The sequence below is a fragment of the Panthera tigris genome, chromosome C1 (genome assembly GCF_018350195.1).
Source record: "Panthera tigris isolate Pti1 chromosome C1, P.tigris_Pti1_mat1.1, whole genome shotgun sequence".
NCBI lineage: Eukaryota > Metazoa > Chordata > Mammalia > Carnivora > Felidae > Panthera > Panthera tigris.
Window position 1 is genome coordinate 139,147,231 of NC_056667.1, and position 22,745 is coordinate 139,169,975.

Sequence of the window (22,745 nt, forward strand, 5' to 3'; positions counted from 1 at the left end):
TTCATACTGCATTACCTTATGAAAATCACTGGTTAAGCTTCTCACTTTGGAATAGCTTTTGTGTATTTTATTGGAAGGAAGGGGTGTTGATTATGGGAAAGTGATTATTTACTACTTTTTAAATGTGTATTTATTTTTGAGAGAAAGAGAATGAATAGGGGAGGTACAGACAGAGAGGGGGACAGAGGATCTGAAGCAGGCTCTGCACAGGTAGTGTGAAGCCCAATGCAGGACTGGAACCCACAAACCGTGAAATCATGGAAACAAAGTCAGAAGCTCAATGGACTGAGCCACCCAGGTGCCCCTGGGGAAGTGTTTAAAGTGATTCGAAAAAATATTATTTTTAGGTATTTTCAGGTCATAAATGGAAAGACATGATGGTACATGATTCTATGACAAGTTATTCAGATTATGTTCTGCTGCCTTTGGAAACTAAAGTTTAAGCCATTGAGCTCTGGTTTTAGAAAAAGAGCACTATTTTCAGAATCATTAATAAAATGTAGATGAAATTAAAGTTCTTGGTATTACAACCCCTAGCATGATTCATAAATAAAGTGAAAAATCTTTATCATATATATTGTCCAACACAGGCAACTACTTAGATGGTTTAGTGAAGGTCAAGAATATTGTAAATACCTTACAAAAATACCAGAATTTTACTATTTATAAATTGATAAAATGAATGAATTAGAGAGAAACATACCGACAGTAGTCTTAATAGTTCTAAAGGTCTATGGTTGCCCTCAAAAACAAAAAGATTACTGACATTAGGTGTACGTATCCAAAACACATAATATGAAAAAGTTTGGTGTATTCCTGTATCTTCTATATGTTATTTAATAACATTTGATGGTTATAATTACTATGAGATTTTTTCACTCTGGTATAATTCTGTGTTTATCACATCTTAGCTAGTATTCAAACTAGACATTTAAAGTTTGGAAGCTGTAACCCTATTGTCATAAGTTAGATATTCATTGCTACACTGAGGAAATATATTTCAAGGTGTTTTTTTCTTTTTCATGCCATGGCCCTCTTTTCAGAATAATGTTTTTAATCTTTTTAGTATTTATTTTTGAGAGAGAGAGAGACACAGAAAGAGCAAGTGAGCAAACAGGGCCAGGGGGAGGCAGAGAGAGAGAGAGAATATGAAGCAAGCTCGGCACAGTACAAAGCCCAATAGGGGCTGAACCAACAAACCATGAGATCATGACCTGAGCCAAATGTGGACGCTCAACTGACAGAACCACCAAGTCACCCCCATAATGTTTTGAAATGCACACAGTACATATATTAAAGAGTTGATTATGTTTAAATATTTATCAAAATACTTTTGAAATTTGTGACAGAATATATGTGTTTTATGAATGCTTAATGTTACAGGATTTGTAATTCTGATTCAGTGAAACTATACATGGTATTGAGATATCATCAACAACTACACAGACTCTCCTCAGTTCATGATGGCTCCACGTGGGATTTTTCGACATTACTATGGTGTAAGAGCAATACACATTCAATAAAGACCACCACTGAAATTTGAACACTTCATTATACAACAGGCTTTGTGTTAAAGTGAGTTTGCCCAATTGTAGGATAATGTAAGTGTTCAGAGCACGTTTATGGTAGGTGAGGCTAAACTATGACATTGGGCAGGTTAGTGTATTAAGTGCATTTTCAATTTATGATATGCTCAATTTACAATGGATTTATCTGGACATAATGCCGCTGTAAAGTCAAGGGAGATCTCTAATGTGATAGGAAAAGATCTGTGTTTTCTGTTGGTGACAAGTCACAGGACCTGCTAATCACACAGGATGTGTTGTCTATATTCACAATGAAAAGAAATGCTAAATTTCAGTTGAATGTTAGTGAAAAGAAAAATGTAATGTTTTCCATCCAAATTTATTCTATGCATGGACCCCACGTTCAGAAAGCCTGCGGGTAATGTTTTCCAAAATTTTGTATCAACAGTGATTATTTACTGGTATTGCATGCTTTGGGGCTCCTACTATAGTATCCTTGCAATTTTCAAAGTAGACTGAACATTCTTTACCAAATGAGCTGATCTACATTTTGTTGTCTAACATGATGGAAGGCTTATTTCTGAGTCACGTAACACTAAGGCAGGTGGCTCTCTTCCATAAGGTAATTCAAGGGCCCAGACTTCTTCCATCTGTGTCGGCATTAGCATCTAGGGCCTTGCTGTTATCTAAATTCTGCTGATGGAAGGGGAAGAGGGTATGAAAGGAGCACTCCAGCTTCTTAGAAAACTTTGGCCCAGAGTTGGCACACAGCAGCACCACCCACACTTCCTTTGGCAAGAATCAGTCACATGGCCCCATCTGGGTATCACTTCCTGGTAATGACTTCACACAATGGAATGGAAAACACGAAATTTGGCTGGACAGTAGCTGCATCGACCACGATCAAGTTTTCTCTTACAACTTTTACACGGTAGAGTTGAGGGATAGTTTTCCTACATATTGTACCATCCCTCACATTCCTGAAATGAACTCTACTTGGGTTTGGCGGATGATGGTTTTTCTAAATTGTTGAGCTGGATGAGAGGAAAGAAAGACAAACAAAACCAACTGGTAGCTCTTGCTCTGTGAATGGAAGCACCTAAGCTACAAACCTAGGAGTCATCTTTGAAGTGTCCTTCTCTTTCCTCCTCAAAGGTACTCTATCAGCTACGGCTTCCTATTTATTTTACCTCCTAAGTACAACTTCAATCCGGACTGCCCCTGCCACATCCTCACTTCAGACCCTCATAAATTCTCTCCTGGATGACTTCTATAATAGCTTTCCGACTAAACATTCGGCCCGCAGCTTTGTCCCTCGACTGAGGCCATTTTCTCTACCAATATTCTCAAATTTTAAAAACTTCACACCTCTGTAAGTGAACAAACTGGGCACACATCTCAACACATGCACTCTGACTTCTTTAGAAGTCATGCATGTTTCCTCTTTCACCATTACGTCAGTCATAAAATGACATGGAGAGATTAAAACATAAATATAAACAGGAGTTTTAACGTGATCTTCTCCATCCAGTGGATTACTTCATACACACGTGTATCAGTCTGAGTTCCATCAGGATAAGGGAGGCCACAATATTATGGGACTAAGGGGATAACTCAAGACTTACAGTTTACCTGAAGGAGGGAGAAGCTGGGAAGTGAAGGTCCGTCAGCAGGGGTAGTCAGAGGGTCAGAGAAACAGTGACTTCCTCAACTTGAAGTGGAAGAATTGGGGTTTATAGGCGTCTGAGAAGGAACAGGTCTGACCACAAGGACCACTGTGAAATGGGAGCTTCTGCAGAGGTCTCCAGCATCAGCTATGTGGGACCACACCTGTGACTCCCACAGCCTTCTGGGTATAGTGGGCTGTGCTTCACCTGTGCCTGCTAAATCTCGGCAAGTTCCTCTCATCAGATAGCTAATGCATAACTACTGGGAAGGCATTAAAGGGAAATCTACTTCCCAGCCTTAGGACACGTGAGACGCGATGGTGCCAGTTGACAACAAACCATCCAACACAATGTACTTGGAATGCAGCCACTTCGGGTTGGAGACAAATACTCTAATCTGGACTGAGAGTGATTATTCTAAAACGCACCAGATTTTGTCTTACTCAAAATCCTTCTGTAGTTTCCTTTTGCCTCCAGTAGGAATTTTTATTTTTTTTTTTTTACCTCCAGTAGTTGTTAATGATTTTAGCCTTGCCAACTTTTATTCGCACACTTATGTACAGGCGAAAACAAATCAAATATAGTTATTTTAAGCCTTGGCTGAACAGCGAGAGAGCACTGGAAGCCTCTTCTACACCCTCAGAGCCCTGCAGTTTGTCCAGAATGTCCAGAGCCCCAGAGGACCTCTGTGGACATCACCATCCTAAAGGGTGACATCCAAAGTCACCAGCTTGGTGCATAAGGCCCTCTATCATCTGCCTCGTGCCTACCTCTTCCGTTTAATTTTCTAATAGCTTCAGGCCACCCTGCATGCTAGCATTCCCAATTTAATTATTCATAACCTCAAAGCTCCTCCTTGGCATATGTGCTCCCCTTTCCTTGGAATGCTTCTCCACCTTGTCTGTCAGGTATATTCATATTCACAAATCATCCCTACATGAAGATCATTTTTCCTCACCCTAACAATCTCCCCGCTGTGAGTACAATGTTCATTACAAAGGAGGACTCCAGAGTGGTGTCATGAGTTGAGGAGGCATGGGTTGAGCTTGCTCAGAAATTTTCCCTGAAGCATACAGCATCTACTATCTCCATCTTCATTTCTCAATATGAGTACTTTGAAAAATATAAAGATGGTGTAAAACTTGAATTTTGATGTTGTTTTAATAACATACAGTTTCACCTGTGTGTGTGTGTGTGTGTGTGTGTGTGTATGATTTTGTGAAAATCAGGACCCTTTTTGAAACTTCTCATTGTAAGATATTTTGCCTTTGCTGGAGAAAAACTGAAAATCATTACAGAAATGACAAAACAAGCATTTCTTCACTCCGATATTGATAAATTCATACGACAGCATTTTCACGCCAGTCAGAATGGCTAGACAAAAAGAAATAAGTGTTGGTGAGGATGTGAAAAGAGAACCCTTGTCCTCTGCTAGTAGGAGGCAAAGTGGTGCACAGCCACTGTAGAAAACAGTGTGGAGGTTCCTTGAAAAAGATTAAAAATAGAATTACCAGACAATCTAGAAATTCCACTTTGGGTATTTCCTCAAAACAAATGAATGTTGAAATTAACAAAAGATATATGCACCCTGATGTACACAACATTATTTATAATAGATAAGATAGCGAACAACTTAAGTGTATACTGATAGATAAATGAATAAAGAACATGTGTATGCATTGAGTATACACACGATAGAATAAATCATCCATAAAGAAAAGAATGAAATCTTGCCATTTGTAGCACAGACGGATGGACCTGGAAGATACACATCTCAGTGAAATAAGTCAGACAAAGAAGGACAAATACCACATGATTTGCATGTGAAACATAAAAAAACAAATGAAGAAACAAAATGCAGAAACATACTCAAATCCAGAAAAGTGGTGGTTTCCAGAGAGAAAGTGGGTAGTACTATAGGCTAATTAGGTATGAGAGAGTAAGAGGTACAAAGTTTCAGTTATAAAATAAATTAAGTCAGAAGGATGAAAAAGTAAGGCATAGGTACAGTCAGTAATACTGTAATAATATCATATGGTGATTGATGGTAACTCCATTTGTGGTAAGCATTGTATAATGTTCAGAAGTGTTGAATTACTCTGTTGTACATCTGAAACTAATACAATATTGTAGGTCATTACACTTCAATAACATAGGCAATAATTTCCTTATTATTGGCTATAGAAACTTTTTTCTAGATATGTCTCCTTGGGCAAGGGAAACAAAAGCAAAATTAAACTATTGGGACTATACCAAAAGGAAACAGTCTTGCACAGTGAAACCATTAATAGCACGGGGGAAAAAAAAAAAAAGTAACTTACTGAATGGGAAAAGATATTTTCAAATGATATACCTGATAAGGGGTCAATATCCAAAATATATATATAAATAACTTAACACACACATACACACACACACACACACACACACACACACACACACACACAAAGACCCTATTAAAACAGGGGCAGAGGTCCTGAAGAGACATTTGTCTAAGACACATAGATGGCAGACACATGAAAAAATGCTCAACATCAATAATCATCAGGGAAAGGCAAACCCAAACCACAATGTGATATCGCCTTATCCCTGTCTCAGAATAGCTAATATTAATAATGCAAGAAATAACCTGGGCTGACAAGGATGTGGAGAAAAAGGAACTCTCACGCACTGTTGGTAGGAAACTGCATTCTTATAATGCAGCCATTGTGCAAAACAGAATGGAAACTCTTTAAAAATTTAAAAAACGAGTTATCAAATGATCCAGTAACTGCAATACTGTGTATTTACCCAAAGATAATGAAAACACAAAAGAAAAAGACATATGGACCCTATATTTAATGCAGCATTACTTATAATAGCCAAGATATGGAAATAATCCAAATACCCACCAACAGATGAACGTATAAAGATATGATATACATACAAAATGGAATATTACTTAGCCATAAAAAATAATGAAAGCTTGCCATCTGTAGCAACATGGATGGATGTAGAAGGTATAATGTTAAGAGAAAAAATTCAGTTAGAAAAAGACAAATGCTATATGATTATACTCATGCAGAATTAAGAAAAAAGGGGACAAACAAAAATAGTCTTTAATACAGAGAACAAACTGGTGGTTTCCAGAAGGAAAGCATGTGTGGGGGAGGGGTGAAATAGAGGAGATCAAGAGTATACTTATCTTGATGCGCACTGAGAAATGTACAAAACTGATCATTTTACTGTATACTTAAAACTAACATACACTGTTAATTATATTCCAAAAAAAAAAAAAAAATCCTTCCTCTTTTCTACATTAAAGAGAACTAGTTTGAAGAACAAATTTTTGTGAGATGACTAAAATATAAAAGAAACAAAACGGTCTCAAATAAAAAGAATAAACTGGTGTTTGCCAGAGGGGAGGAGGGCAGGGCCATAGGTGAAATAGGTAAGGGGGATGAGGAGTACATTTATCTGAAGACGGTGTCATATAGGACTGCTGAATCATTATATTGTACTTCTGAATCTAATGCAAGTATGCAAATCATATTTCAATAATATATGCATGTGTATATATACACAAAGTACCAGCTAAATTTAAGAAATTCAGCAAATAATTGATAGTAGTTTATGGGATCAAAAGATTTGTTTCAGTCAGGACTAAGTGTGTTTACAATAGAAACTACAGTTCAAGAAAATAAGTTTTAAAAACCAAATGTATTTTTTTTTTTTTTCATTGTAGTTCTCCAATATAAATATGTATACAGAGCTGATTTTAATGGCATAAACTTAACCTTGTAAGATTTGTAAAACCTCAAGAAACATTACAGAAAGCACAACTCAAAACGTTCTGCAATAATTATATGTAAATCAATAATAAGTTTTACTTACATATATCTGGAGGTGTAGTGGCCACATGAGACTCATCAGAACCTGAAGATCCTGCAGTTGAAAAGGCTTTGGGATTGACCACCCTTTTAACTAAAGAGCAAAATCCTGGGAGATAGGAAACTAGTCTGGCTCTGTTACACAGCACCTAAGAATAACACAAAAATGAAAACTATTTGTTCTGAACATACATTTTATACTTCTAGACAATCTCTGGCAAATCCTCACACTGCAATGTATCTTTTAAAACCAAATTTTATTCTATTATTGAGCAACTACCATTTGACAAGCATTATGTATATAATTTTAAAAAACAAGTCTATTAAAAAACAAACAGTAAGTTACTTTGTGTAAAAATATGTGGCCTTTCCAATAAAGGCCAGAATCAAGAGTGCTACTTTAGAGAGAATAGGAACTTCTAAAAGTTGCCCTATTTAGGAACAATACTAAAAACGTAGTACAAATAAGATTTTTCCATTCTTAAGGACTTTCAAAACCTTTAGTACGTAGCTTTGTGGTACATTTTTTGCTCCTTTGTTCCTGGACTCTGAGGTCAGTTACAATGGGTGAACGTGTAAACATCTTTCACGCATAAACTTCTAGCAAAATACTTGGGTCAGAGTAATTTAATGCAGGGGTTGGCAAACTATAGCTGAATATAGCTTGCTGTTTTGGCAAATAAAGTTTTATTCTATCACAGCCACTTCCATTTTCCTCATGTATTGTCTATTGCTATTTTAACTGCCATGGCAGTTAAATGTTGCACATTTAACTGTTGTTAATGGCAGTTAAACAGTTGCACAGGGACTGCAGAAAGCCTAAAATACTTACTTATCTGTCCCTTTGCATTAACAAACTAAAATGCCAACTCCTTGTTTAGTAGGCAATATTTAAGAACAAATACCACATTATCTGTGAAATGCTATTAAAAGATTTGAACAATTAAGAGATCCTTGAAAGGGAGTAGGAAAAAAATTTCAGAGGATACACTAGGTTTTGAAGAAACAGCAATAAGTTGAGAAGGAAAGGGGCATTTCAATGAGTGACTTTAGGAACAGATGTATAGTCATAAAAGGTATTTTCAAAACAGTGAAAAGTTCAATGAGGATACATAGATAAGGGAATACAGTAAAAAACAGGCTTGAAAGTTAAGTTGTGGGCAATTATAAAACACTATGTATTTTACACAGTAAAGGACTTATTACATCAAGACAACAAACCAGAATTTTAATCTGGAGGCAGGGAAGAATAGTGTAAACTGATAAAAACAAGGAATGTTTTTAGGAACATACCACTCAGGGCAGTAGGGCCTGGAGTGGGATTAGAGAGGTGGCATGTAAACTAGTCACCAGGATATTGAAATAGTGTAGCCATTTGATACTTTAGAATATTATCCCTTTCATATAGTATTGTGAAATTCAACCCAGGTATTCTGACCTTTTTTTCATCATAAATACAAGAGAATATCCTAACTGGTCTTTCTACCTCTCTGGCATAATTTCTTACTAGCTTTACCGTCCTTTCCCTTTTCTATTCTTTAGTCACATAAAAATATCTACCTAACATTTCCCATATTTTTCTGCCTTCTTTTATACTGCCATAAGATTTCTTCCCTTTTGCCTCTCCTTCTAGGTCTAGCAAATTTCAAGATCTGGATAAAGAGAACCTCTTTTATGTGTCTCCAAAGTACAAGGCCTGTCTGAAGAGTATTCTGCCCACCTGAAAATTTAAGCACGCTCCCTTGGGTTAGCACCCAACCTGCCCAAAGAAACAAATGTGATAGTTATTAGATTTTAACCTACCAGACAAACTCAGACTTTTGGGTGTTTCTGTAATTGAAATTTACCTTTACAATTGAAGACATTTACATTTAACAGAATATGGCTCAGGATCTAAAGGCAATACAAATTTTGAATTCCAAAAATATTTTAGGCAAGGCCTCAAAGTAAAAGACTCAATAAAATATTATCTGAAGGGGGCAATATTAAATAGTAAATAATCAATGGATGTTACTGTTGGCTAGGTTCTGTGTGCTAAGTGCTTACATGCACTGTTTTACTTATTTCCACACCAGTTCCATATACCATTAACATTAAAGTATTAAATATTAAATTTAATATTATTTAAGATTACTAAAATATTATGTGTAATAATACATTGCTTCACAAGTAAAAAAAGGAAAAAGAAAGATTATCCAAATTATTTTAGCAACTGCCTAATACTATTAAGGATTATTTAAGCCTCTGAGTACCAAGGCCACTAATTCTACTTCGGTATTTTTCCTTGATGGTAAAGCTTTTAACAAAAGTTACAGTAAAATGTGAGTTTTGTTCCCAATCTAAGAAAATCTACTCACCAAGTTTCACTTTATTTATTTAAACAAGTTTCATTTTAATGGCAAAATAAGCCATTCAGTATCTTAATTTATCCACTGAAAGAATAGCTGATGACAGTGCTAACGTGTTTCAAATTTCATCTTCTAACTTGTTTGATCCTCTAATTCTTTACTTGGCAGATTTTATGCCATTGGGTCAACTGGTAAATATAAGAACTAAAAGTGAGCCAATAAATAACTCAAAAATTAGAATAGTTTATTTTAGTATGAGGACAACTATGTATTTTATATGATTACTTCAAACCTAGGATTCTAAACTTGGGAAGATGACAGGCTATTAAGGTTTAATTCTAAAATCTTTATTAGTATAAAAAGAGAAACAGTCTTTTAGATACTATTTTAGGACTAAATCCTGCTTTTGGTCATGTGAGCAGAAAATATGGTCTATACCAAAGACCAAAAACTGGTCATCTAGGAAATTCATCCATATCTGTCTACAGACATTTTTGTGTGATCCACAGTTAGAAGAAACTTGAATTGAATATCAACATTGAGAAATTGTAGATTTCCACAAAAAGCCCATATTTAGCACTGTTCTTGGAAACATGGAAGAGCTGGCAGCCCTGGATTCCTATTTTCAAATGGCACTGGTTAGCAACAAATCACCGTAGCTAAGGAAGGCTCCTCCCATCATCAGTAGTGAACACTGCAATTTGTCAAAATTCCTATCAAGGCATCCTGATTTACCTGTCCAGCTTCTGAAGCATGGACAACTCTTGCTATGTATGCTAACTAAGTTGTTGAAGACAGACTTGCATGTTTCATTACTGACAGCCATTCAGCATGCATGCACACACAAATGCAGGTTAAACCTTAATATTCTATTCTAATTAAGGTTTCTCCTTTGAGAGTATCACATGCTTCTTTTACAACCTTCCCTCGGCTAGGTAAAAATTCACCTTAAAATGGGGTCAAGACTAGTGGTCTACTTTTATGACTTGTCCCTACTGTCACATCATTAGACTCTTAATATATCATGTTCAATTGCATTATCCTGGCTAATTACTGCCATATTAATCTTCCTAACACAGCTCTGCTAAAATGACCACAATTTAAAGAATCAAATCTAAATACTGCGACACTCAAGGCTCTCTATTATTTGATTCCAACTCCACAACCCAACGTTATTTCCCACTAATCTCTTTCACGTATCTTACATTCCACAAGGCAGAAGTGACTTCTTGATTTCTGAAAGGGAGGGTGTCTTTGAACACACCTCCTGTTCTTCCATTCAAATCTCCGATTATCTAAGTTTCACTCTTCTTTCAAAACTCAGATTAAATGCTTCTTTAAGTAATCCCAAACCCCTAGTTTCTCTTCTCCACAAAGCTTTGAACCTGCACTGTGTAATTTTTAAGAAATAATTACAATTGTTTTTAAGTTTATTTATGTCTTTTGAGAGAGAGCAAGCATGAGAGGGGCAGAGGGAGAAAGAGAGAATCCCAAGCAGGCTTTATGCTCAGTGCAGAGATCGATGCGTGGCTTTGGAACCCCAAGATCATGACCTGAGCTAAAACCAAGGGTCAGACGCTTAACCAACTGAAGCACCCAGGCACCCCAATTACTTTATACTTTTTAATGCAGCTATTTCATCTATGTCTAGTGTCCCCCTATATCAACCCCTTATGGGAGGATATGTCTAATTATTGGAGAGTTACAATCAATAAATATTTCTGGTCTATGTGAATTATACCTCTTGCTCTCATTTTGCAGGATTTGGAAGGTTACTTCCTATACTGAAACTGCTAGAAAACTTTCAGGTTAGCGAACCAAAAATAAAATAAAATAAAAATAATAAAAAGCTTAAAAATAGATTCTGAATATTTCCTGAAATAATGTCTCTAAAAAATATTGGAAGGATGCTCGCACTGAATTTATTTCCAAAAATGAATCTGCAGAAACAAGTACGTGTGTATTGAAGAGAAAGTTTTTTTCAAACTACCTTCAAAGCATACGAACAGAATTTCACACCCCTTCCTTCCCTTGACACTTTTCACAAGAAACATTACGCCACCAATGCCATAATTAAACCAAACCCTCCATTTCCTAAAAGTTCCCAAACCATCATACCGCTTAAGAGACTAATTTACTCACAGTGGCCATTTCCAGCGGGGAGAGAGGGCGCAAAATACCTTTCCTTTCGTAAAGTTACTCCTGAGAAAGGACAAAAGAGGCCAGTGACAAATTAAGCTCTAACAACACAAAGCTCGGGTAACGCTGACTATTCTATGCTTCTCTCCACCACCATTAAAACTAAAGCTAAAGCCCAAACTCTCTCCGTAACCCAAGAATGCCAGAATTGGTCTTCCCCTCCCCCTAAAGGGCACAGATCCCTGCCCAGAGGAGGCCGTGCTGCCCTCAGCCCTCCCGGTTTGTGCCCCCCACCCCCAAAAGCAACTCGGACCGGATGAGGGCGGGGAACGAGGAGTCGGTGACCCAGCCTGAGTCCCCAGCGTCGAGGCAGGTATATTAACACAGGTCCGGGGGGAGTGGCGGGGGTTGATAACAGCTCCAAACAAGGATTCAAGCGCCGCTGACAGTGAGGAAGCGAAAAACAGCCTAAAGACAGAGTGACAAGACTGGGGAGAGACACGGGGACCCTGTGGGAATAAAAGCAATACCGAGTGCTGTGGCCCCAAGACCGGCGAACTTGGAGGGGCTATCGCGGGCGGAAACCATCCGTACCAGTTACCGCCGCCGCCTCCAGCTGTCCCAGACCCTCACTCTTTCCGCCGTCAAAATGGCGGCGGCGGCAGCAGAGGTAGCGTCGACGCCGGTAGTGACCAGGCTGAAGAAGTTGCTTCCGAAAACATCGATGCGAAGGATCGTCGCATTGATGATGCGCACGCGCACAGTAAGTATGTAGAGCCTACCTTCCATTGGATAGTGGGCAAAAGCGATGTAAGAGGAGGAAAGGTGAGGCTGGGTGACGTGGAAGGAGGAGGGCTTCTGGTCTCGGTTAAGTGGCTCATTTCATTTCGTTCGGTTCCTCAACTCATTGATCTATTTGGTAGATTCCTCCACCCTAAGGCGTTTTTACTGCCCCCCAAGAGCTACAATTTATGGTTCTTTATATCACACTTGTTAATTTTGCACGAATCCCTGTTTTCGAGCATAGGGCACCTAGGTTTTTCTATTTGTGTACCAGGCCTTAATAGGCTCAATAAATATATATCAAACGACTTATTTAAAAACATTATGTAATTTTCATTTGTCAATTGTGTGTGTGTGTTTTTTTAATTAATTGAAGTCCATACTTTTTTCATGCCAGTATTTCTGGGTAAGTAATGTTAGATGAGTTACTTAGTCTCTTTTTGCTTTAATTTCCTCACCTGTAAAACGGGAATAATAACAGTGCCCCTGCCCCATACACTGTAAAGAGTAAATGAGTTTATATATAGCTAACATATAACTATACATATGCACACACACAGCTCAGAGCTTGGGACTCACAGAAAGGCTTCTAAGAAGGGACCACTGAGCTGAGTGTTGAAGTTACGTACAACTCAATTTTTCGTGCCTCATAATTTCTTTTTGGCTTACTTGTACAGGTTATATAAGAGGATTTCTGGTTGAATGATTGTAAGCTTTTTGAAACCAGGAGCCATATGCTATTCATCTTTACTATGATAGAAATCATCTGTCAGTTACAGATGGGAGATAAAGGAGTCAGTGATCAACAGTATGGCAGGAGGCTGTCAGGAGTAACTTCATAGCAGAGGTGATGCTTGAACTGTATTCTGAAACATGAATGGGTGTTTTCCTGAATACCAAGAAAAGATGTGGAGGGGTGAGGACATTTCAGGCAAAGGGAGCAGTGTGAAGAGAGTTATGGAATCAAAAACACTGCACGCTTTTGGGGAGATCTACAAGTAATCAAGAGAATGAGTTTGGCATAGACAGGGGCTAGATCATAGTCAGCCTTCAGTACAATACTAAGATAGATGTAATTGGGAACAACGAGAAGCAATTGGGAAGATTGAAGCAGAGTCATGGCATCATCAGATTTGTGTCTTGGGAAGATCCTCTGGCTGCCATTTAGAAGATAGGTTGGAAGGGTGTATGATGATAACTCCTGAATTTTTGACTTAGGATACTTGGTGAAAGGTGTTGCTTTTGCTGTATTGAGAATTCAGTAATATTAATATCTGTGGAATGTATACTATGTAGTGGCACTTGGATAGGGATTTTCCTATTATCTGTTTTAATTCTCATAAAAATACAGAAAATGGAGGTACTATTCTCATGTTAAATATGAAGAAATTAAAGCAGAAAGAGGTTAAGTATATTTCTGAAGCTTCCAGAGCTGGATTTAAATCTAGGTATGTTAGGTTCACAAGTAGTGTTTTCTTTCCCAGAGGTATTGTCCTCCAGGAGAACAGGTTTTTGGAGAGAGATGAAGACTTTAGTTTGGGATGTCTTGAGTTTTAGGGTGCCTAAAGGGACATTCATGTGGAGTTGTCAATAAGTCATATGAAAGTAGCCTATTGCTCAGGAAAGTGGTTTATGTGAGAGACAGATATTTGAGGCTCATTGACATATGGGGGAATAGTTAAAGCCATGAAAACCCCTTAACATGAAGTTCAATGATGGGCTTTATGGGAAGGGAGAAAGGTCTGTGAAACTCCTGAAAATGCATGCACACTTTTGTATATTTGTATGTAGATTCATTTTCCCCCCTGTGGAGAGGGTGCATAACTTCTTCAGATTCATAAAGGAGTTCATGACTCTGAAAGTTCAAGAACTACTAGTGTAGAGTGTAAAGGAAAAGGGCAAAGCCAGAATACTAAGAAATATTAATTAAAAGGGTAACAGAAGACAAACTAGCAACAGAGACTGGCAAGTTTCAGTCAGAAGGTAGAAGGAAATCAGGAGAGAGTATTCTAGACGTCAAGAATCATTGCTATTAGTGCTCAATGTTATGAGATGCTACAAAAAGGTCTTATTGAGGTCCATCTTATTTGGTAGGTCCAGCAACAGTGACTTTGCCAGAGAAATTTCAGTGGAGTAGGGTATGGGAAGTTGGAATTTTGATAACCGGGTATTCAGAGAATAAAACAGAAACTTCTTGAGGACAGAGACTTTATCTGTTTATTCACTGTATTCCTGGGACTTTCCTGTATTCCTGCCACAGAGAGGTGATCAATAAATATTTGTTGATGGGTGCAGCCCTAACCAATATCTGGTAGGAATTGGTGGACAGATAACCCAGGTCTCTTGCCCCTTAGATGTGAGGTTTCTAAGGAGTGTGTTTTACACTGGCCCCCAGAGCTTTCCAGTGGGGTTAAACTCTAGTTTTCCAAAGTAGTAACCTGCTTCACCACAGTCCCTTCCTTGGCTTTCTTCCCTGTCCCATCTCACTTCCCTATGCCCCTCAAATGTTCCCTGAGATTACCTCTAAAATACATTTCTTGGGGCACCTGGGTGGCTCAGTCGGTTGAGCGTCTGACTCTTGATTTTGGCTCGGGTCATGATCTCATGGTTCCTGGGTTTAAGCCCCACACTGGGCTCAGCACTGATGGCACAGAGCCTGCTTGGGGTTCTCTCTCTCCCTGTCTCTGCCCCTCCCCTGCTCGCATGCACGCACACTCACTCACTCTCAAAAATAAATAAATAAACATTAAAAAAAATAAAAATAAGTAAATATTTGTTGAAAGTTAAACAGATGAAGAAGTAGTGATCATTAATAACAAGCTACCATTATCAACAGCTGCTTTCTGTTGTTCTATTTCCAGGCTCCATACCTTCTATCTACCTCTATCTACCCAACAACTGGGCTGGGAGAGTAATAGTGTCTACACGACAGAAGTGAAGAAACAGATTTAGGCTAAGCAAACTGCCTGATGTTATACAACTACATGTAGTGGCAAATGCGAGATTAAAACATGGACTTGAGTGGCTTTGAAATCTCTGTGCCTTCCACAGCAATAAAAGTCAGAAGAAAAGAGGTGAGTAACTGTCAACTTATTTCAGTTTTATTTTATCTATTTGCCTTCTCCTTTTCACTCTCTTGGATTGTTCTTATTCTTTGGAGACAAAGGAGGACCCTCACAGAACTGTAAAAATTAACCCATTCACCAGATTATGAGATTATTCAGAGGTCAATGTGTAATCCATCTCACTCTTACTGCTGCCTGCATTGATGTTTTTTGATAAATATATGGCTTTTTATTCTAGAAAACACTAATTCTTAATAACAAAGATGCATACTTTATGCAAACTAAGAAATATATAATAATTACTAAGTGCTTGACCTGGAAAGACCGCGGTATTGTAGCTAGTTCTTTCTGTAAAGACAGTAGGATTATAAAACCAAAACACAAGATGAACTACTTTCTGCTCAACCAAGCATATCTAAAGCACATTACAAGTTTGAAGACAACAGGGGTGCCTGGGTGGCTCAGTGAGTTAAGCGACCGACTTTGGCTCAGGTCATGATCTCACAGTTTGTGAGTTTGAGCCCTGCATTGGGCTCTCCCCTCCCAGCGCAGAGCCACTTTGAATCCTCTGTCTCTCTCTCTCTCTGCCCCTCCCCAGCTCATGGTCTCTCTCTCTCTCTCTCTCTCTCTCTCAAAAGTAAACAAACATTGAAAAATAAAAAATAAAAAGAAGTTTGAAGACAATATATTGTGATATTTTAAGAAATGCTGCATGGAACTATTAGCTGATTGCAAGAAAACACTATGTAAAATGATAATAGAAATTTAAAAAAGGTATGGATAAAAGTAAAAGTATGTGAAAACTTGGTTTTTATTATTTGACTCAGTCACAGGACTCAACTGTTGAGAACACATCTTTTTAAGTTGCCCACATCAGTGATGCAATATTTGATACATTAAGATAGGCATATATTTTAGCCATTTCTAGAAAACTTAAGCTTTTCCTGGAAACATCTTGTATGTTCTAGCCATCTCTTGCGAGGTGGCAATGCATGAATGTTATAGGGAATAAATGTTACGTGTCTCTAGGACAAAATGGAAGAGAAGCCGTCTACTTAATATTTTGATTTTTAGTATGAATGTGATTCATACAATCACTGGACTTTAATTGTGATATGAGATATAACAGTTACCTATGTGCTCATCTGTCTGTCTCTGTCATTACAATAGACACCATGATATTATCTACTTTGTAGATATATTTAGAAGACTATATGAGATAATCCACGTAAAGTATTTAGCATAGTGCGCAGCACTTAGTATGCAATAAATGTTAGCTGACATCATCTTTATCATCATTATCATCATCATTGAACTCCTCTGAACTTTATATTTGTAGCTCTGCTTTCCATATATGTGCCCAGTCCTTGTCGGGGTGATACTGCCCTGGGCCTTCCTGTCTCTTTGGTAACAGGAAATAAATGGTCTAGAAAAGAACAGGCATGGGTTTAGGCAGGCCTCCCATCAGGATGTTGTCCTGCTTTGTTCTGAGCTACTTCTCCTTGAGGTGACTATGGCTTTTAGGAATCAAAGCATGTAGGCAGAACAGAGAACAGGGCGAGGAGAAGATTTGACCAAAATCTGTTTACCCACTGAGTGAAATTCATCCATTAAGGGACACTTTGTACTCAGGATCTAGGCTTTGGTGATCTGGCTACATAAAGAAGTGGAATTGGTTAGGTTTCAGTTTGGGGATATAAAACTACCTGGGAACTTGTTAGAAGGGCAAAATCTCTGGCTTCATCCCAATACTACTGCCCCAGAATCTATATTTTAACAAGATCTGTAGTGATTCATATCTACAACAATGTTCTCTTACATGAGATTGACCAGGACGAAAGGGATGGTAGCACTGGGGCTTGTAGAATGTATATTACTCCTGATGTATATAATCAGAATCTATGAGGTTTAGGAAGCTTCATTTAAGAAACTCTGCAGGGAATTTTTATGAGAACTAGAACTGGAGGACCACAAGTAAAAGATAAAAAAAACTGTGCTGGGGAAAAGTGTAATACACACTATGAACACCAGCTGTCACTACTCTACAATTTAAAAACAAACCTGATCCTTAAGAGCCAAAGGAATAATTACAAGAGCATTTTCTAAATTTCAAATGTAAAGATCTAAATTTCAAATGTAAAGATCAGACTCTGGGTTAAACAGATTTGGATTATACTGTGGTTTTATTAAAGGTCTCTAGGACATATGAATGGCTTACAAAGAGTAGTGGTTGAGATTTAGAAATTTGGGGTATGTGTGAATAAACTTACATCAGAAGAATAATGTCTCACGTACTTGGGGAAATAAAGTGATTGTATTATGGTTAAAAAAAATCAAACTAGGGGCACCTGGGTGGCTCAGTCAGTTAAGGGTCCGACTTTGCCTCAGGTCATGATCTCATGGTTTGTGAGTTCGAGCCCTGCGTCTGGCTCTGTGCTCTGTGCTGACAGCTCAGAGCCTGGAGCCTGCTTTGGATTCTCTGTCTCCTTCTCCCTCTGCCCCTCCCCCACTTGTGCTCTGTCTCTCAAAAATAAATAAATGTAAAACAAAAATAAAAAAAATCAAACTGGACTCTATAGTCGGAGAGTGTATGTAAGACAGCTCAGTGACTCTGAGAATATCTTCATTTTCCTGGCCTTATTTCACAGTTGAAAGTCTTATGTAGTGTCCACATGAACATTTTCTTTATTTTCAGATGTTGTACTATACTGGGAGATTTGGATTCAAGTTCTGCCTTTTTTGTACAGCTTCATGAGGATCACCATGACAATTCCTTAACGTCTGTGGGCCTTGAGACAGGCATAAAAATACTCAGAGGGTTGTCATTAGGAGAATCCACATGATGTAATAAATGTGAAATGTTTCATAAATTTTAAGTATTAAATTCAGGGTATTATTTGAATGCTTACAGTCTTGGGCCTTTGCATAATATTGGTCTCTGGAACACCACAAAAACACCATTTTCATAAAAATGACTCCAGTTCTGCTAGGAACCTAGTTATTTTCTCCAACGAGTTCTTTTGTTCCATACCAAGTAGAATAGTCTGATAAAATGCAGGACACACAGTTGACTTTGAGTTTCAGATAAACAATGAGTAATTTTTTAGTATAAGCATGCCCTATATTTTACATGGCAATCTGACATATCTAACTCCAAGGCAAACTAAGAAAGTTGTCCCTTGTTCATAGATCTACATCCAAACCTCATCTAATTGCTCACATCTTCTATTTTGCCTGGTCAGAAAAAGTCTGACTCAGAGACAGTAATGTAGGTCTAAAAATGTTTTGAAAGAATTTACTGCCATCGAATAGCTTGCATCTTCAAAAATTGTCATACTTCCTGTCTAGAAATGGCTTGCTTGGGCTTCTACTCTAAAGATTGCTTGAAAGGAAGTAGGGTCTCTGAAGTAATTAATCCTTGGATTTATTTTAATTTTTGTTATATTCTGTTATTCTGTTGATTTTTGATGATTCATTAACGTATTTTTCTCCTTTCCATTGCATTGTTACAGATGAAGAAGGAGGGAAAGGGTGAATCCACAAAATGAAACAATTCTAAAGCCAGTCAAATGTTTGTATTATGAACAATTTGGATGCATTTCTGATGCAACCCTCTCTTCCCAATTGTGTCTCATGCAGAAAATTATGGTCTCAAAATGTATGCACTCTAGAGACAGAATCCACACACCAATAATAGAGAATAATGAGAAGGAAAGGTGGAGAGACAGATGTATGCTAAGTGTCAAGAAAGAGTTCTCCTGGGAACAGTATGCAGTTTCAAAGTACTTGAGGGTAATCCACAAAATGGGAGCTTCACTACAACAAAATAAATTCATTATTACACTTTCATGGGTATGCCCTGAAGTAGAATGAGGAATCACGCTAGGAATCCTGATGCGGTGAATAGCCAAGTCTAACAGGAAGCCCTTGGAAGGTGACTGCAGAAAAATGTCACCTTTGGGTTCAGCTAAGGTTAACATACACTTGCCTATGGACGCTAGGTGGCGATATATGACGATGTGCCAACTTCAGAATTTATGGTGAAAATGCTGAATTAGTGGGGGATGAGTTTTGAGATGAGTTTTTGTTTCCTGCTGTTAATGCAGAACCTTTCAATTTATGGTAGAATGTTATTTCAGCTGTGATCTTACGAAACTTCAATAGGGACAGGAACCATGTCAGATCCACCTCTGGGGATTTCCTTCTTTTTTTCCTTCCATCCTAGGACTGATTACTTCACACTTCTGCAAAGTACTTAATTAGTCTCATCAGGCATTCAAACTTGATACCTATGTCCAAATTTAGATACAGAGATGGTAAAGCTGTTTAATTGGTATTTGGGGCCATTAGAAGGATTCAGGAGAGCTGGCTGAGGCGCTTTGAGCCATGAATGAGGGTAAGGCTATATTCCTGGGCTTTGCGTTCCTGTCACTAAGAATATTTGCCAGTCTGCTGACAAATTGCAATGGGGATATCCCTTGGACACACTGAAGACCCAACGCCCTGTCATTTGAGCAGAGCAGGCACTTTACCAGCCCACAAGGGTATCGGTGCTTATATTACTCTCTGGTGTAAAACTTCCTATTTTATATGGTTTGATGATGTTTCACTGATGCATGTTAATTAATTGCTTAAAGAAGCTTTTGTCCTTTTAAAATCAACAAAATCTTGGATTAGGTATATTTTTTTCTCTATTTTAATTTTTATTGATATTTCTGAGTTCCCAGGGAATTATATGGATATCAAGTGATCACCGAAACATTTTTCTGTGTTGTTTTGGGAATTCTCTGCACTCTCTCCTGTATTTATGTTCTTTCTCCTGCCTGAGTAAAACGGAATAATTTAGTTAGAATTTGGGGATGAAATTTACCAAACCTATATTCTCAACAAAAATCTGGAATTCAAGTAATTTTTATGTCCTACTTGCTTCTGCCCCCTTTTCACTTTCAGCTTTATTTTCAGCTATCTTCTGACATTATCTGCCTACAGCTTGGTAGACTGCTTATTTCCACCTGAGTTTTCCTTATCAACAGCTGGTATTGTCACTTTCTCCCTCTTCCCCCACCTCTCTCTGTATATACAGATATAGTTATATACATATATATGTATATTACTATTTTCTCTGTGTGTATGTATGTATGTGTGTATATATGTACACATATATATGTGTATATACACACACATACACACACATATATGTAGATGACTAGTTTTTCAGTATTCAGCTCCAAAGCATCTCCTTCATGAAGCCATGTCTGAATAATTCAACTAATCTTCTGTTTTCCTGAACTCATATAGTATTACTCAGGTTAGCTCATAATTATAATCTAGTCTCAGTTGCTTTCTAATTTGTTTACATACATGCAAACACACATATACATGCAACTAACTAGGTTATGAGCTTTTTGAGAATGAGGACTGTACCTCAATGACTTCTATCATTATGGTGCATGTATATATATACATGTGGTGTAAAAAGTTGAATGAAATGTAGACCCTGAGCTATCAAGTAATTATGTTTCAATATAAAAATAGAGAATTACTCTTACAACTGAAGATTGAACAAGAACACAAACCACCTCTCTGTGGGTTTTAGCTTCTGTGGAATCGGTTGGGATCCTAATGGCTGTCTAGAGCAAGAAGAGACTTGCAGAATTTTCTTTCTGAAGACTTTCGGGAACTACTTTCTTTCTGAAGACTTTCGGGAACTACAAGTGATTTGTTACATTCTCATAGTTTTATGAGCTGTCATTTGTAAGGATACAAGCAATGGGTTCCTAAGGGGCCACGGCAGTTGGCAGTCTTTGGCCTGAGACAACAGATATGGCCTTTGCCAGTTCACCCCTGTGGCCAAGGTCACCGCTAAGATACCGTCTTCTCAGATCTATCTCTTCTCTCCCATTGCCCTCCAAAAACAACATCACATATATATGTATATATATATATATATATTTAATAGATCTCCCATCTTTTGTCCATGTCTGTGATCCCAGAGCCTAAATCATAGTAAGTGTTCAATAAATATTTGTTAAAATAGCTTAAACATTGATTTAAATTACTCTGTTGAAGTACGAGATCTCTGATAATATTGGATTGTGACACCTAGTATAAAAAACTTGGTAGATATCAAGGTAGATCTTATAAGAGCTAGCCTAAGCCTTATCTCTTCCATGACAAATTCCTAAGACCTGTGCAATCCTCTTTTCTCCTCCTTGTCCTTATTTCTCCTCCTGAATCTGAATTACTAAGTTATCTTTTTTAAAAATGTTGGTTTATTTATTTTGAGAGAGATCCCATGTGAACGGGGGGGGGGGGGCAGAGAGAGAGGACATGAGAGAATCCCAAGCAGGCTCTCTACTGTCAGCACAGAACCCAATGCAGAGCTCAGTCCCACAAACCTGTGAGACCATGACCTGAGCCAGACACTTAACTGAGTCACCCAGGTGCTCCTGAATTACTAAATTATCTTATATCTACTGTTATCATATCTACATTGGGCAAGTGCCTAAGGTACACATCTGTAGAATGGGGTTAATAATGGTGTCTACCTATTAAGGTTGTGATGATTGAATGATTTAATATATATAAAGTACTTAGAACTTTTCCTGGCATACAATAGGTAATGGATTGTTGTTATTTATTATTATTATTGATATAAGATTGTTCATTGTTTTCTGTGCACACAGCCTGTCCTACCAACTAGATTATAAACTCTTCAGGGGCAAGCATCTTTCTTTTAGTATTTTAGGATTTATAATGTCCCTTTTTCATTCAAAATACTAATAATTTGTGTCTCCTCTTTTTTTCTGGATCCATTTGACTAGAGATTTATCAATTTCATTGCTTTTTCTCCTAGTGGTTTTTGGCTTCATTGTTTTTGTACTGTTTTTATGTTTTGTTATCTGCTCTTTATTATTTTCTTTTCCCTGCTTGCTTGCTTTTGGCTTAATTTTTCATTCTTTTTCTAAATTCTTAAGGTAGAAGCTTACTAATTGAGTTGAAATCTTTTTTTCTAATATAAGCATTTGCTATAGTTTTCTTTCTAACCTCTGCTTTAGCTAAATCCCATAAATTTTGATATGTTGTATTTTTATTTTTATTCAATTAAAAATATTTTCTATTTTTCCTTGTCATTTCTTTTTTATCCATGAGTTATTTAGAAGTATATTGTTTAATTTTTGAATAATTTGGGATTTTCCAAATATCTCCAGCTCATAAATATCTCCTGTTTTTATTTTAACTCTTTTGTAGACATGAAACATACTTTATAAGATTTCAGTTCTGCTAAATTTATTGATACATTTTATTGACCTGAATATGATTGAATTTGGTAAATGTTCAATGTGTG

General features: G+C 37.5%; 1 protein-coding gene and 1 long non-coding RNA gene across 4 annotated transcripts in view; one reads left to right on the forward strand and one right to left on the reverse strand.

The window, feature by feature from the left end:
- The window catches only part of MMADHC (metabolism of cobalamin associated D), a 36,913-nt gene extending 24,675 nt beyond the window's left edge, over nt 1-12,238 (reverse strand). Inside the window, exons 1-3 of one of the 2 annotated variants that reach the window (XM_007078541.3) lie at nt 12,080-12,238; nt 11,553-11,612; nt 7,067-7,211 (exon numbers count right to left, since the gene is read on the reverse strand). In XM_007078541.3, the coding sequence (XP_007078603.1) occupies nt 7,067-7,211; nt 11,553-11,561 (154 nt within the window). In that variant the 5' untranslated portion in view covers nt 11,562-11,612; nt 12,080-12,238. Of the gene's footprint in view, nt 1-7,066; nt 7,212-11,552; nt 11,613-11,862; nt 11,979-12,079 lie in introns of those variants that run through there. The other variant, XM_042994428.1, reaches the window with a different exon arrangement.
- An 82-nt stretch (nt 12,239-12,320) lies between these two features.
- Nucleotides 12,321-22,745, forward strand: part of LOC122240920 — a 65,651-nt gene continuing 55,226 nt past the window's right edge. For both annotated transcript variants that reach the window (XR_006220713.1, XR_006220714.1), the window contains exons 1-2: nt 12,321-12,374; nt 15,194-15,406. This is a non-coding gene — a long non-coding RNA (uncharacterized LOC122240920). The remainder of the gene's footprint in view (nt 12,375-15,193; nt 15,407-22,745) is intronic.